General features: G+C 36.2%; 1 protein-coding gene across 26 annotated transcripts in view; it reads left to right on the plus strand.

The window, feature by feature from the left end:
- EPB41 (erythrocyte membrane protein band 4.1) overlaps positions 1-17,793 on the plus strand; it is a 122,761-nt gene that overhangs the window by 79,410 nt on the left and 25,558 nt on the right. For 9 of the 26 annotated variants that reach the window (XM_063311980.1, XM_063311967.1, XM_063311975.1 and 6 more), the window contains 5 exons: positions 1,586-1,642; positions 1,767-1,808; positions 2,491-2,553; positions 6,823-7,002; positions 10,256-10,306. In XM_063311980.1, the coding sequence (XP_063168050.1) occupies positions 1,586-1,642; positions 1,767-1,808; positions 2,491-2,553; positions 6,823-7,002; positions 10,256-10,306 (393 nt within the window). The remainder of the gene's footprint in view (positions 1-1,585; positions 1,643-1,766; positions 1,809-2,490; positions 2,554-6,822; positions 7,003-10,255; positions 10,307-17,793) is intronic. The other 17 variants (XM_063311970.1, XM_063311984.1, XM_063311992.1 and 14 more) reach the window with 8 other exon arrangements.

Consider the following 17,793-nt stretch of genomic DNA (forward strand, 5'->3'; position numbering starts at 1 on the left):
ATATGTTATTTTTAAATGGGGATCTAAAGAGTTGATTATGTACATTGTTATTGTGCTGTTAATGTTTTGTTTTATTACCATGCTTAATGTATCTTACAATTCTTATATTTGATTGCTTTTATGTTCTGCTCTGAAATTCCTTACATATAAAATACAGTGATTGTTGTGTATGCCTGTAGTTTTCTCTTTCTTCAAATTCTGTTCCTCTGGCTTGAAAGAAAAAAAAAACTATTTGTACTCCAGACTTCAGCATGAATATATCTGTTTAAAACAATATATTAAAATTTAATTTTGGTTAAATGTGGAAAAAGAACTCATTCTTGATTTTATTGCAGTGAAATCCTATATTCTTGTGTTTAGAAATATACCCCAGTAGGACATACTGCCAATATAGGTCAGATGCTAATATTTTATTATAATATTGTATTAAAGTTGATGGTTGAAATATAGGCTGCCATTGCATAGTATCAGTATTCAACAAGATTTTAACATTTTGATACTGGTTTTAAAACATGGGAGTGTTTAAAAAATGAAAAAAAAATAGAAATGTGTGCATTGCTTCCCATCTTTAATTGCTGCCTGATTGATAATATAGTTGCCTAATTCAAACATTTAAATACTTGCAAACATCTTTAAGAAACATATAATAAACAATGTCTGGCTAATTCAGATCAGTATATAAACTTGGATCCTTCTCTCTGCATTTTGATACTCTCTTGAATCTCAGTCCTTACTCTGTGGATTGCCAAGGCCAATGAAATCCAGAATGGGTAGAATTCCCCTACTAGGACCTTTTTCCTTCACTCTTTCCCCACTTTTGTTAGTCACTTTGTGTAAGCTGTCTTGCCTAACACTCTTTTATTGCTTTTCCTATAGCTCAAACATATTGCCTCTCTTCACCTTATGCACTAAGTTTTTGGGGTTTCTTTTTCTGACTAGTCCTTCTAATCTCGGCTGCTTCAACTTTCATACCTAGTTTCTCACTCAGTTACCTGTTCTGTACTGACTGTTTTATCTCTTGGTTCCTTGTTCCAAACCTGTTACCCTGTCCTGTGCTTGTTCTGTGTCAGGCTATCACATTGGTCAAACTGACACAGTTCCCTCAAAAGCAAATTTCTCTCTCAGAAGTGGATTGCAAATTAATTGTTTCCTGAATTACTGCTCCAAATCATCGCCCCATTCATTGCAACAAGGATCAAGTTAAATACAAAGTAAAGATTTTCTCATACTTTTTGGGATTTTTAGAAGCTCTTTGGTGCATCACAGCCAGAAATCACAAAGCGTGTGAGAAGGTTTGAAGAGACCTTTTGAAGTGTATAGCTGTATAATATGTTAAGATTATTTACACAGGTATATTTATAATAAAATTGTTTTGGAAGAATTTAAAATACTGAATAAAATAACATTTATAAACTATATTGGACTAACAAACTATAAAGTATGGTGTTTATGTCTTCATAAGAGTGCATGTTAGTTAATGCATGTTTACACAATGCTTCAAAAACAAATAGCTGTTTTTGAAACAATGCTATCTCCAAAACTCTACTAACAAAAAATGTTTTTACCACTTTATTTTTTAATGTAGGTGGGAAAAACGCATATCAAAATGCCAATACCCAGCACAAATGGCGACCAAAATCAGGTTTGTCTGGTTAGGTTGCTTTGCTTCTTTAAAAAAGAAAAAGGGGGAAAAAGGCTAAAATACGAGTAACAAATCCAAATAAATGAACCCACTTTTTTGTCTTTTTTTAACTATCACAAAACAGCAGCGTGCAGAAAAAGAGGAAGACCCGATAAGAATGAGGAAGGTTAGCTGTTTTTTTTCACTTCCATCAAAGCAAAATTATCATATCACTCATGCATCTGCAGTGTATTTAAAAAGACAATATTCTGGTTTCTTCCTGTGCTTTTGTCAGTAGATGCTTGTTCGTTAACAAACAAAATTAGACAAAGTTTTTTTTTTAATGTAAAAATATCAATTCTCATTTCCTAATTTTTTTTGCAAAAATCTACCTATGAACAGTCAACAATTCAGGAAGTAAAAAACAGATATTTGACTGTTTAAATACAGTAATAGAAAAGGCAAATGGAGGCATTTAGATTGTGAAATACGAATTAATTTACAGTTCCAGTGTTCTGCACAGCCATACTCTTTAATTTTAATTTCTTACTCTCTTTTGGAAATATTACATAGTGTCTTTGTGGAAGAACAGCTTGCAGAATGATGGAGCCATGATAACTGTCTTTTTAAAAAGAACCCATTACATTCCTTCATAATTCATGAGCAGGAACTTACACTTTCCTCAGATTCTCCACGTGATCTTATGATTCCATACACTATACCCCATTTGCAAATCATTGCTCTATGAATGTTAGTTTAACCTTTTTCGTTTTCCAATCTGCAAATACCTGCAAGAACAACCTTTTTAATTTTTGTGTGTGTGTTTTTTTTTTTGTTTGTTTTTCCCCCCCTTTCTTTCACTTTCACAGAAAAGATCAAAGAGACTAGATGGTGAAAACATTTATATAAGACATAGCAATTTAATGTTGGAGGTTTGTATGAATTTGAAGCTTCTTTCAGTTGCATTTGCCTGGACCTTCTACATTCTTTGCTAAACTCTTTTTTCGCCTCTGCTGTAGCATTTGTGTTTTCTGGGCGGGGTGTATATGCATGCAGTTGCATGACTTCGTTAGAAATAGGCTTTTGCATGTCACAATAAACATGACATTATGCAATCATTTTTCTTACCTATTTATATTATTTTCTTGTTATCTGAAAATATGTGATTGGGATCATTCTTCACTTAAATGTGTGTCTAAAACATAGCAAGTCATTACATGGTTGTCTATGGATAACAGTCTCCAAGCATGCAATGATGTGCCTGCACAAATAAGGTTCTCCGAGCTGTATTTTGTGACGCCATTCTGTAAGCTACAATCCCAGAATAGTTATATAATACTGAGTTCACTCAGAGCAGCAGACTTGTTCCATGATCTTCGTTTTTAATTTCAGAGCCTTTTCTCTTAAGCTCTACAGGTGGTCCTTACTTAACAACCACTCATTCAGCAACTGTTCAGACTTATGATGGCACTTGAACAAGTGGTACTTACAACCGGTACTCGTACTTACGATGGTTGTTAAGGGAGGACTATCTGTAGTGATTTTTTTTTATATTAAACACCAGCTAAAAGTTATCAATAATAAAAAGATTTTTTAAAAAACCCTTTTCAGAACTAACTGGGCAGATTTCCCCCCAATATAACCTGAATCATCTCAGACGATTTTATCTTGCAAAATTACATTTGCACTCAACTAAACACAGTTCCCTTCTTGTGATTTTTTTCCTGAGGAATAGTATGTCTGTTTTAAATGTATGGAATAACATTGAAAACTGGAAGCAAAGAAGCTTTATTATTGCTGGATGCTCCATGCTTGATCACACAATCCATCTATCTACAGGTATTCCTCATTTAGTGACACAGTTGGGACCAGCAACTCAATTGTTAAGTGAAGTAGTCACTAAGTGAAACCGTACCTGGGTTTACTATCTTACTTCAGCTTTCCTTTGCTTTACACATCTGTGAAGGTTGTAAATGCGAGGACTGGTCACAAAGTTACTTCTTCATCACTGTCATAACATGGGATGGTCACTAAATGAGGACTATCTGTAGTTCAGTATTGGTTATTTCTTCGATTTTTTTGCTGCCAACAGTGGGCTCAACTGCTGAGTATTTTCCCACATCCTACATATGTGTATCATGTCATAAATTATCTCTACCTCTACCAGTGCTGTTGGTATAGAGAGAACTAGAATGGTTATACATCTCCAGAGAATGGGACGGGGTAAACCAAGCTTGGTCATACTTAAAAAGTCATGTAGTTATTTCTGACTCCTCAAATGTGACCCAATTCTCAACAGCATTTAAACAGAATAATTCATCCCTTTAAATTTCCTAAGAAGTTTGAAAAGAGGAAGTAGAATGTCATCACTTCATTCCTGATGTGACAGGTCATTCACTATATTCAAACTGAACTGACTTGCAATTTCTTGTGATTCTACATGATAATTTTCAATTTCTTTGGTTACAATTATTGAGATTGGCTGCCTTCACTGCATTTTCGTCTCACACGAACATGATCTTGAATATACTGAACATTCCAATCATATATTACTGATACGGGAGAATGTGTGGCTTATACTGATTCTGTTTTTGTGTTACATTTTTTAATCATGATTACAGAAATAGCAGTTAATAGGAGTTTCTTGTGCAGTGTTGGGATTTTTTAGTGCACTAACTACTTTTTGAATTTTTAATTTCGTGCTTTACAGCTTTGAGTTTGCTACAATGCAGAGCTTGGGGCAACATTAAAATGGTGTGTAATCCAGTCAACATGAGATGATCTGGCAAGAGGCAGTGAATATTTCATCTGTGATATTTTAATCCCTCTATTAGTCAGCTTTTTAATTTCTTATCTACTCTTGGTAGATTTTTTTTTAACCCAATGCACTTACCTCTTTTTTGTAGTACTTTTATCTCCCTATTACCATATCAGGTTCTGGAATAAATATGTAGCCCAATGCCAATTTCTAATTTTTTCATATGTTTAATTTGACACCTCACTGTTTTGTTTCAGGTGTTCACAGGCTATCGTCAATAATGGCAAGACTAATCAGATAGTTTGGAATAATTGCCTACTATTCTTTTTTCTTTCTTTTCTGATTCTGTTCATGAAACATTAGGATAGTTCCCATCTACACCTGCTAAGCAGAGAAATTTTGATCCAAAGAAGCCCTTCATCATAGAGTTTACCTAATCTAAACAATAAGATGAGCACAAAAGAAATTAAAAGTGCACTAGATACAGTTAAACTGTGGTCTGTCTTTCATTTTAAAGTTGTGATATTCATCTAATATTTAAATTGCCATACTATCCTTCAAAACAGTGGCATAGGTGATAGCAACCTTTTCATTTCTTGACCTTACAGTAAAGGCAGGATGACTTTTCTTTTATGAAGTATTTTTGGAAGGTGTCATGTTTTACCAAATAGCCTATTTTAACTCAGACAACTTTTTTTGCCATATAAAATAAAATACTTATATTAAAGTATAAAATGTATATGGCTCAGATCGAACAAAATAGAAAAAAAGTAGCTGAGTTATTCTTCTTAAAAACTTTAAACATAAACAGTATAAAAATGTGGTACGGCCTTTCTTTGGAGTGTGCTACATAAGCGTTCTTATACTGAGCCTTGAGTTTGATTTTGAACTACAGAAGACTGAGAATGTCCCAGTATTTGCAAAGAGGTATTATCCAAGGATTTTCCAAAGGCTGAAAATGTGCGCAATTCAATTTTGTTCTCCCAAGCAGGGATTTTTATAGAGTAAGTCGTGGCCACTTAGTCTATGAAAGTTCCTTGTTTGGGAGAACAAAGATCAAATTCAAAAGCAGAAAGAATGTGTAATTACTATAGTGCAAAGCCCCAGACTCAATATGTACCCCCGGAAGGAACATTTCTCAACTTGAGGAGTGGCAGCATCAGGATAGAAAGGCTTCCTTGAGCTGTGCTAGCCCTGTATGGCTCTTGCCTTTTACATTGCCACTGACCATCCAATCCTTGCAATACGGTTGCTGGCTGAACATTTTTTGAGTAAATATCCCTTCCAAACATGCATATATGTATGAACAGACATAGACAAGCCTTCCCTGCAGATAGATGGGCATGTGAGCTTCTGAGATGTGGGTACTAATGAAAAATATTAAACCTAATCTGAGTTCTGAAATGGTACCATCCAAATGGGATTGTTTCATGTATTTCATTAAAGGTAAATCAAGTCACTAATCAAGTCATATTATCCAGGATAACAGTAACCAAAATATTTTTTTTTTGGCTTTTGTTCCTTTTTTGCCCACTAAAATGTTTTTCCTCACTAGTGAATTTCACACATGTCAATTAGTCCACTAAATTCAGCAGTCTCGTGCTATTTCTTTTTCCCTTCTAAAGCAGTTAGAAATATTGATTGGTGGTTGACTGTTACCTCTGTGGATTTCAGTACCAACACCATAATCACAAGGATATCACACCAATTGATGTGTTACTACACCTTTATTATTTATTACTATAGCTGGTAAAAGCTTTTTGGACATAAGATTAACACTAGGTATGGGCAAAAAATATACAAGAGTCAAATTGAGTTCCAATTTCACTAGTGAGATTTTTTTTTACAATGACAGGCAAAATTCATCTTTTGGCTTGTGTGTTTGCGTGTGAATTTTAATCCACTTTACTCCAGTATTTTGTAAAAAGATTATAAAGCTGCTTTGTTTTAGAACTAGTGTATCATACAGTATAGAAATAAATGGATACTGGAAGAGGCCCTTATAGGAGAGTCATATATCTATTCAGAAATAAGTATCATTCAGCTTAATAAAGTTTACTACTTGTGAATATAGGATTGAACATAGATGCTACTTGCTACACTCTCTGAAGCACCTTCTTGGAATCAAATTCAAAGTACTGAACAGACCTAGACTCTTAATAGCATTTGCTGAAGGTTGGGAATTTGTAATAGTTTAAGAAATTGGAAAAGATTGCCGCTCCTGAAATAAGTTTATTTTGTTAGTCTACTGAAAGATTTTTTTAGTTGAAGAAAAGGTTGAGCTTTATTTGGGATATCCTGCACTAACTAGTACATTTTATCTGAGGGGGAAAAGAGTTGACCTGACTAATGTGCTGCAGCAAATTTAGTATCAAGGGGAGCTATAAATTCACTCCAGTAAAAATGTTTGTGGTTTGTGTTGGTTTTTTTTTTTCAATGATAGGATCTAGATAAAACTCAAGAAGAAATAAAGAAGCATCATGCTAACATCAGTGAGCTGAAGAAAAACTTCATGGAATCTGTTCCTGAGCCCCGGCCAAGCGAATGGGACAAGCGCCTCTCTACTCATTCTCCTTTCAGAACACTTAACATCAATGGACAGATTCCCACAGGAGTAGAAGGAGTGAGTACTTTATGTAGCACTGATGATTTATTTGGCTTTGATCTTCTAAATAGGATCACCTCTTAATTCTCTAGGAGATGAGTCATTTTAGCAAGATGGGCAACAGAGAAATTTAATAAATAAATGAGTGAATGAATGAATGAATGAATGAATGAAATTCCCTTTTGGGGAAAAAGACATGAACAAAAGGTTAAGCAAGGTTACTTAAGGGTTTCATTACTCATTTTCTGTATACTGAATGAGCTAGTAACTTGTTTAAAGTCAATTTTCTGTCAGTTTACTGTGGAAGTTGGGGCTGGAAAGTCTTAGCATAAAATATTTTAAGGGCACACACACAGAGATAGATATTTTAACCCACCCAGCTTTCATGTTTAAGTGAGAACTAGATCCTGGATCTTCCTCCTCCTAGTCTAGCATGTTAACCACTACACCTCAGGTGGGTGGTGGATGATACTGGGCCAGTAACTCCCTCATCCCTAGACTGGGAGGTTGAAAAATATCTATCTACCAACCCACACTTGACCAGCATGGTAGCTTATGCTCTGAATTGTTCAGTAAAGAGGCCTTCATCCTGCAGGGATTGATCTGGTCTGATAATATTTATTTACTTATGAAATGTATAGCGTTCCCCAATCTGTTGACTCTGGGTAGCTTACAAAATACAACAATAAAATACTATAAAATACAAAAATCATCAAACATCTGGGAAAAACAATCATTTAAAAAACCAAAGCATCATAGAACCATCACTCATACTAACCCAAGTCCTGGGGATTGAGCCAGGTCTTAGGGCTTGTTTAAATAGGGTCAGGTTGGAAGGCTTATGAATCTCAGGGGAATGGCAGATGCCACAACAGAGAAGCTTCCTCCCCACTCCCCGTATATAGTAATAATAAAATGCAGGTAATAATTATGGATGGATGGATGTATACACATATGCATACATACTAAGTACTTCTGGTGGATAAGACTGTATTAGTGGACAATTTGCATGCACTCTAGTTATGTATATAATGTCTCAGTTACCATTTACTGTCAGTAGAGGGCATTTGGTCCATCTCTGTGAAGTTTGGTAATTCTGTATTATTAAAATATTGGTATATTTTTATATTTTTGCAATAATTACCGAACTTATAATACTTTGCAGTGTAATTGTAGGTACATTGGATTAAATCTGAATTAAATATTCATTTAAAAAATACTCAGGTACTATTTACAGGTAGTCCTCGACTTATGACCATTCGTTCAGCAACTGTTTGAAGTTAGAGAGGCGCTGAATGAAGGGACTTATGACCAGTCCTTGAAGTTACTGCTGTTGCAAGCCCCACCACCACAGTCACGTGATCAAAATTCATGCACTTGGCAGCCTGCCTGCACCTACAACCACAGGGTTGCTTCAACTCCCCCCATCCACCTATCTCCCCCCATCTATGCCCTTTTGGCCCTAGCTGACCGCTGTCTTCTTGTTCCCGCTGCTGACCAAGCATGCCCAGCCTGGCCCTTCGCAAGGTAGCTGCTGGCTGCATGAAGCTTTCTTCTCAAGGTTGCGCATGTCAGTTTCCTCATGAGACCTGGGGAAGAAGGCCTTGCAAAGGCCCAGGGCAGGCGCACCTTGTCAGCAGCAGGAGCAAGAAGATGGCGAAGGTCAGCTGGGGCAGCAGGGGCCTCAGAGCGCAGGGTGGCCAGGGCAACTGTGGCTGGGACTGGGCTGGGGCGGCTGAGGCTTCCAGGGGCAGCTTCACACTGGTCTGCGGCTGAGGGGCTTCTGGCAGCCCCAGAGCCACAGCATGCCAAGAAGCCCCAGTGCCACAGCATGGCAAGCAGCCCCAGAGCTGCGTGGTTCTGGGGCTGCTTGCCACCCTGCAAGGCAGGGTACAGAGCGGCCAAAAGGGCAGAGATGGGGGAGATATGTGGGTGAGGGGAGTTGGAGGCAGTTCCTTACCTTGCTGAGGCTCGGGGCTGGGAGAGAACAAGCCCAGAATGGCTTGGATCGGGGTGGGTCCTCGGCTAACAACCGGTGGAATTCACCTAACAACAGCAATGGGGAATGCTGGGATTACTATCACTAAGTGATGTGGTCACATCACGCTTTATAACTGCATCACTTAGCAATGGAAATTCTGGTCCCAGTTGTGGTTGTATGTTGAGAACTACCTGCTTTATGGTGTTTCTATGCTCTGGACTCAGAACATATCACTGCTTTGAGCTCCTGGTTGGCAGGATATTAAACACATACATGATACATACACATATACAATACTTCTCTTGGAAACAATATGAAACTCATTGGCCATTGCCATCTTCTGGGATTTTTTTTACCTCCCAGTATATCTGACAGCCTGGGATTTCCTGGTGGACTTAGCTTTTCAAGATGAGCTGTGTTTTGCTGGGTGAAAAAAAAGCTAAATTTAACAATAGTTTTCTGCTTGTGCAGTAATAATGTGCATGAGAACTGTTACAGAAAACAGCTGTTATAGTAGTATGAATTTTTCTCCAGTTATTGTGAATTAATGCTAGTACCCAATTCTTTTCTTTCTGTGGTTCTTTGGTTCTCAGTGTAAGTATGATAGCACATGCTTAATTTAAGTTTAGGTTCAGCTGCAATGATCACTACTTCGCATTCAAAGCATCTAGAATTGTTTTGTTGAGTTGCCTTAAAAATATCCAAAATTATTAAGTGGGTTGGAATGGAGGAAATAATAGGAAAATACGTTAGATTTTATTTTGCAGCTGATTGCAGTTTTTGTTGAAAGACCAAAATGGGTGTTGAATTCTTGGTAATAACAGTTGGAACAGCATGGAAGGCCTTTTCATGATTGGCTCCTGAAGCTGTAATAAGAGTACTGTTGCTACAGAAAGCTGTTAAGATGGCTTTACAAAGTTTCGTTCTGATTATATAAAAGTTGAACAAGAATAATGTATATTTTCCTTATATGAAAGTTATTACGGTAACTTTTGAGGGCATTTCAGAAGAATACTTTCCTTAGATTATCTCCCATGACTGATCCTTCCGTATTTCAGATATTAACTATTAGTGGACTTTTCATCAGAATTAATAATTTTAATGCACAGACATCTCCAAGTTTCTTAACTTGCTTTTTTATACAGAAGGACGTATTGTGATTATTAGTCACAGGATTCTTCATTTTTCATTTTATTGTAATTTATTCTTTAAACTGGGTTTTAGTTCTGGTTTATCTGTCTGTTCTATTTGGAAATACAACTGAACTTTTCATACTTTGTGCATGTCCAGGTCAAGAAAACCACATTTCAGCCCTGTGAGACACAGGCCAGTGGGCCAGAGGTAAAGCTGCTGTTTTGATACATGCTTCCGAAACAGACTTTTGCTACTGCATTGGCACTGGCAAACCAAAACCCCCAACAGCAGCTGCTAAGTAGCATTGTTTGGGCTGCCTTTTCAATAATGTCATCTCTCACAGCCTTCTGATCTAACATTTTAAATGGATTTGCAGTGCTGCAAGCTTTTGCAGCTTTTCAATTGCTTCTTTCAACGCATGGCTGGTTAACAAAGTTGCATGAAGATGTTGCCATAAACTTGGCGAGAGAGAAATTATGAAAATTTAACTCTACCGTATTCTTTTTATGTTGTCTTCCTCTCTTTTCATGTTTTTTCTTTTTAATTCTCATGTTACTCTTGCATACTTTATCATTTCTTTTTGCTGCCCAGACTCCCAGCTACTTTCTCCCTGATCTCCATTACTTAGGGGTGTGCAAAGACTCTGTCCCCAAATATCAGATTGATCAAAGAAGACTGAGTCAGCTGAGAGAGCTTAGAGCCAAATTTTTCCTGTCCTAGATAGCAACTTTCATTTGTCATACATGGAAAAAGAAAAGCAACCTCAGAATTCTCCAGCCTTTGCTCAGTTTTCACACAATACTGCAACATACTACTTAAATTAAATTCTTTACATCCTGATGTCATGCATAAATGAAAATAAAGAATAAAATTTTATTCGTCGTAATCTTACCATTAGAAATGCATATTGCATCTTCTTTGTTTTTAAGAAACTGAATACTGTGCACCTTAATTACAGAACGATGTGGAGGTGGACATTTTGGTATCTTCCATAACAATACCTCCTTCAGTATTCAAGCAACTATGTTTGTGCTATAGTTGAAATATCAGATCTAACCAATAATACAGTTTTGAATGTCAGTATAGCATAGAGAGTTATAACCAATATTTTGTGTGATATCAGTTCTCTTTGTAAAGCAGCAATATTATTATTGCATACATAATTCTATAATTTAACTCTCAAGGATGTATTTTAGCACATGGATAGTGTTCATTTAGCCTGAGTTTCTGCACAGAGAACTATTAGCAATTCAGAATTTGTTTACCCAGTTAGAAAGCAGCTAGTTTCTCCATGGAGTTTGTTTCCCACTTTTAGGATTAACAGAGGAGTTAGGTGCACTGCTGGTGCAAAACATATTTTACTGTCATTCTGACAATTCCTATAATTTGCGTCCTTGCATATCCCCAAGTATCACGTTGAGCATTTTTCATCAGTCATTTTGTTCATCTCTGTCTTTCTTGATCTCCTACCATGAAAGCAGACACAGGAACGTCCTCTGTTAGTGCAGGATGAAGACTATATTAGAAAGCAAGAGAAAACTACTGAGGGAACTTTACCCCACCAAGCAACTGAAGAAATCCAGGCCAAAATTTCTATTCCAGTTCCTGAGGAGCAGAAAACATTCAAAACATGTCACCTGTACTCTAACCTCTTTTCTTCTCCACGCATTCCTTTTATGATGTCTTTTTTGGTGATCCTTGCAATGACTGTGTGGTGGCTGGTTTTTCTGTGATTAAGGAGCACACAGAGGCTTATACGAAGTATCAGCAAGACTACACCCTTCAACTTCTGGCTGAAGCTGCTGTCTTATTCTTTCTATTTTATTCTTGACTGTAGTTCAGTTTCTCAGAAATTCTTTTTTTTTAAACAAGTAAATGTTCAACACATAGTTTTCTGGTATTTGTAAGAGACAACAGGAGACGTCAGGCAAGTTGCACTGTGGCGAATTTTAAGGTGGTGCAGTCCCTAAAAATCAGTGTCAAGGATATACTTAGGTGGTGTCTATCATGTTTCAGACACTTCATGTCTGCATGTACTTAATACAGACATGCTGTTAAAGTTGGTTGTTGAGTTCAGCAGCTTGTGGAGGGAAAAAAGGAGTGGTCATTGAAAAAAATTTCATTCAGTGTACCTGAGAATTAAAAAAAAAAAAAAAGGAATCCGTTATAGACATTTTTAAAGTTGTAGTGTCTATTGCCGACTTGATTTTCATGATTGGCTCCTGAAGCTGTAATAAGAGTAGTGTTGCTACAGAAAGCTGTATATATACATATACTCTATAAATGAAGAAATACACAACTTCCACTTAAAATTAAACAGTGCTCTTCAGAATAATTCAGAGGTGTATATCCAGATAGAGAGTAACAAAATGGTTTAATTCCCTTCGTATTATAAAATAGATCTTACATCTTGCTATTAAAACACTTTTCACACCTCTGTCTTAAAGACATTTCTTTGGGAAATGTGATTTGTTTATCAGTATAACTTAATGGAGTGAATTATGACTTATTTGAAGGACAACCTGGGCAAGAATAAAGTGGACGTGCAGCGTATGCTGCCTCACATTAATTGTAAGGGTAGCATATTCTTTGTATGTCTGCCTATGTATTACTAGATGCATGTTTGTGAATCATTTATCCTGTCTGTATGATTTTGCTTTAAATGAAAAATTGTAACTTCTGGTTTCTGGATTGGGTGACAATGGTAGAGAGTCAATAACTTATTGGAAATAGTAATCTATAATCTAAATTGCTGTCTTATCATTATTTTAGTTCTTTCTAAATTTTTCTGTGCTATCCTTTTCTCCAGAATATTTACTAAATTGTTTCATTTTCACTGTAACACCTATCTGTATGAAAGTAGTATGTTCTAAATGTATGTGTACTGTTGTATGCATGTTCTTTATACTATTTGCAGTTGTGTTAACACATAACTGAGCATTACTTTAGATAGAAGTTTTGACATCTAACTACATACTGTGTTCATTTAAACCTTTGCATGTTGCTTAACCTTTGAAGCATTCAGATGTAAACTTTGAGATGGTTATTTGATATCTAATTTATTTGTATAGTTTTAAAACATAATTATAAAGTTCTGACTTTGGCTCTTCATTGATGTATTGTGCTAACACAGATGAATGGATTTTATATCCCTAGAATATATTGAGGAGAACTTCACAAGTTTTTTGAGAGCAGAATTGCAGTATTCAGGCTAAGCAGCTATAAACCTACAACTAGAAAGGAGGTGTGTGGCAGTTATTGAGTAAAGTTGTATATAGGTGAAGGTTTAACTGATTCAAATGATATTTTAAAATTAATCTTTAAAATGTTTATTATTTAGAATTATATGTGGTTGTGTTGTATGTGCAGGTGCAAGAAACATATAAGGTGTTTTTTTGGACAGTTTTGAAATTCAAAAATAATTACCTTCATTTGTGCAGTCTTGTCTATATAGATCAGCCTTCCCCAGCCTGAGGGAAGAGCATAACTCCACTAATTTCTGGACATCTTGCTTGCTTTCAGTACTGTGAGCTATGATCTTCTTTTGAACTATCTGAGATGTAGATTTGAGGCACTGCTTTAGATAGCTGCATTTCTCTCTACCTTATTTTCTGATGGTGATGCTGTGATCTTACTGCTCACAGAACTTTCCTGTATTTTTCTATATAGCTCTGTTTTGTCTCTCACATCACTTGTGTTGGAGTGAAGGTCATCAGTCTTGGTCAAAGAGGTGAAACAGTGTTTGCAAATTACAAACAGACGAGATAACAAACCATCTGCCATCAGTATTAGAGATTATATTTAACCTTCTCTGGACTCACCTTTGACTCATGAAGGATTGCATTTATAGCTTGCATGTGGTGTTGGATCCATCCCTGTCTTTGGATGCTTAAATTGCATCAGTGACCACATGTATAAATGATTAATAATCCTAAGGCTAGACTACTTGGGACTCTTCAGTTGCACCAGAGTTCTGGAATTGGGCCACCAATTAAGACCAATAGAATATGTGCAGTTGCCGTGTCTTTTGATCTATTTCTGAACACAAGCTTCTGCCTTTCATACTTTGGGACCTAGATGTCTTAAGGATCACTTTCACCCATATAAGTGTGATCAAGTCTTCTGAGATGAGATGGGTGGTAACCAAGTAATGGGTCCTCCTGCAGATGTTGCTGTGGAGTGGAGTTTTACCAGTAAGATGTGTCTGGTATTGTTTCTATTACCCTTGAAGGTCTTTTAATTTTTATAGGTTTTTTAAAAAACTAGTGATAAATTACTGCCAATCTCTTTTTTCAAGGGTATGTCATTTTTTAGTGCCTTTTTGATGTTTTTATTTATCCTGGTATACCACCAGAAGACCTTCAGTCAAAATATTCCTAGATTACCAATTACATAAATTTGAAAACTGGTGTTGTAAAAGTAGAAGAATATAAAGGCCTTTCCCAAAACCCACGAACATGGTCAGTGGGTACCACAAAAATCCATCTTAGGTTGTATAAGGAAATTTGGCGAGTTCAGGGTGACATGCACGGTGTTTTTCCATCTCACTACTATACAAATTATGGCAAGACTGAGAAGATCATTTGGGTGAGTTCCAACCATAAAATACTTGATTCAGTTCTTGATTATTTATATAACGTGTTTATTTATATGAATTAAATGTATTTTTAAAAAGCAAGCACATAAGTAAAGCCAAAAAAAATGTAGATCATACAGCAAGGGAATGGCTAACATACAGATTTGCTTCAGTCTGCATTTAGTGATTGAGTGGGCAATAAGAACAAATGTTCTTTTCTGTTTTCTGTTTCTTATGTATGTATGGGTAGTTGTTCACTGAATAACTCAGGACAATCCTTTTATTCACTTAACAGTCCTAGCTAAAGAATCTTGAAAGGCAAAACTAATATTTTGCTCTGCCTAAGAATTTAGAGAGCTGGAATCTAAGTATGTATGTAGTATGTATGTAAGTAAGTATGTAGTAATGAGGAAAGGGTTGACAACTTCAAAACTAGTGGCAATTAATATTATTTATCATTATCCCCCAAAGTCTTCTTTGCAGTAAGAACACAAAATGTCTTTAAAAAGAAAGGTTTTGATCCATACAAAACATCTAATGCTCCTTTCATGGTTTCTGCATTAGAATTATCCTTTGTTTTTTACAGACCCCCTGGTCAATTTGAAAAGACAGAACCATAATACTCAATTTAGTAGCAGTTTTAAAATCCATCCAGTTTGCAATTAAAAATTAATGGCAGCCTATTGCTCTTTTCAAAGTTTTGAAGTTTCATCTTCTGTAAAAAATGGTAGAAATGAAAGCAAGTTAACTTTGGAATTTTGTCTTTCTGCTTCCTAATACTGCTTTTTAAAGTTTATTGATCATTTTGAAATGTATTATTTTTCACTAGTTGGTCTCCGGGAATTCTTGCTGGTGAGTGTAGTATGTTACCTATCATGCGTTTTAAAACACTTGCAACATAGCTGCTTCTGTACATATTTTCAGTATGGGGATAATCTAATATTTCATTGCTTGAAATATCCATAATATCCACTTGTTAGAAACTGAGGAAATTTCTTATGGAAGGTTTTTCAACACCAAAATAATTTTGAAGGGTCTATCTCTGATTGCTTGCACTATATATTAGTTTATCCCCTTCTTGGTTTTTTTTTTCATTTGAATGCTGTTTTTATATAGATCCTCTGCCTGATCCAAAAGCCTATTAAGAAAAGCTGTCTCCATTCACTGCATTGTCAACAATATGCACATGGAGCTGTTAACAAATTAGTAATAAATTAGGAAGCTCTTGGGTGAGAATTTGTAACTTTTTCAAGTTAATATAGCAGCTAGTTATCTTGAGTCAACTGTTGTGTGGTTCTGATGTTCAAAGATACCTAGGTAAAGGTAAAGGTTTCCCTTGACATTAAGTCCAGTCATGTCCGACTCTAGGGGGCAGTGCTCATCTCCATTTCAAAGCCGAAGAGCTGGCGTTTGTCCGTAGACACTTCCATGGCCATGTGGCCAGCATGACTAAACGGAACGCTGTTACCTGCCCGCCAAAGCGGTACCTATTAATCTACTCACATTTGCATGTTTTTGAACTGCTAGGTTGGCAGGAGCTGGGACTAGCAACGGGAGCTCACCCCGTCATGCGGATTCCAACCGCCAACCTTCAGGAACACTAAAAGCAATCATAGCAATTTCCCTGCATATTTCCTTTAGCAAAAAAGGCTGCTTTATTCTACTTGCGACAAAAAGTTGTTAAGTGGTATCTTAGAACAGAGTTCCCCAAGTTCTCCAGTTTTTGAGCTAGTGGGACACTTGGAATTTTAAGAGCATAATTATGGCTATTCTTACCAATTGGCTCTCAAGCAGTCAGAACAGATTGATTTGTATCAAGTACACTGATGAGGTTGTTGTCCTTTGTACGGCTAGTCTGTTAAGATGCTCTTTGTCAGCTCAACTTCCTTTATGTTGTAGGGGCTGGAGAAACTTCTAAAAAAGCAATCGGGTGCAACCCTCCTTCATTTTTATTTTCCAAGAATGCCTCTGGGATATATGTGGGAGTCAGAGGCATCGTTGGAATTACAAGTAATTCTTGAGCTAGTACATTGCTTTACAGCATGCTAGTTTTTTCCTCTTTTTAAAAAAAAAAAGAGTCTTAGAGAAATAAAATCAGGTTAGTTGGTGGCAAGGAAGATATCTGCAGGCACATTAGTGATCTTCACCTAATACAGCTATGTCTACAGCATTCTGAACAATCAGGCCATTTTGATTGATGTAGTGCTTTCTTTTTCTTAAATGAGATTTTTTTTTAAAAAGGGGAGCAATAACAAATACAAAATTCAGACAATTCTACAAATAATTAAAATATAAAATAGAGATAGCCAGCTATAGAAATGTCCATATTTAATCTTAAAACGTTTTGTATAATCTCTTCAAATTTCGAAGTGGACCTCGTGTCATAATACAGAAGACTCTTTCCTATTAATTTATCTCTAATTCCATTGGATTACACACTTAAAGGAAAATTGTTCAAACTTTCCTGAAAGCCACAACGGAACTCCTTATGGAGTGTAGGAAGGATTATTGAGTAGCAGTGGTTAATACAAAGGGAGGACTGGCAATCCCTGTAACAGTAAAAATAAAGAGGCAGGGACTTCTCAGGAAGGCTACATAGCAAGAACAAATTCATCCTATCAATTAATCTTGGCATGCATCCTTCCCTCAACTAATTTGCATGTGGCTGAACTTCTGTAGCTGGTACGCTTTGAAAGTGTGCATGCTTGCTTTATAAATAGCATTTCCAATCAAAATCATAGTTACGGTAGAATATTCCCTGAACTTGACAAACTGTTTCTAATATAGGTAAAGTTTCTGTGCCCTCCATCAAAGTCTTTCAAGGACAAGTCTGAATTCTGGCTGATTAAAGTATCACAATCAGTTTACAGACAACTTTTCAGTATATATTTAAGAGAGTCTACAGTCTTGAGAAAAGGTTTCTGATTCAAATTAATATTTCTGATAATGAGTGCAAGGGGATACTTTCTTTCAAGAAATTATAGGCAATAACCAGGCCTGATGAAAATGTGAAAAATGCCAAGGAAGTATCATGCAACAGATACAGAAGGGATAAACATAGAGTTGGAACCATTGTGCTCTTAATATACTACGCAAAACATTGTGACAAAAGGTTTTC

Source organism: Candoia aspera, chromosome 10 (assembly GCF_035149785.1).
Source record: "Candoia aspera isolate rCanAsp1 chromosome 10, rCanAsp1.hap2, whole genome shotgun sequence".
Classification (NCBI taxonomy): Eukaryota; Metazoa; Chordata; class Lepidosauria; order Squamata; family Boidae; genus Candoia; species Candoia aspera.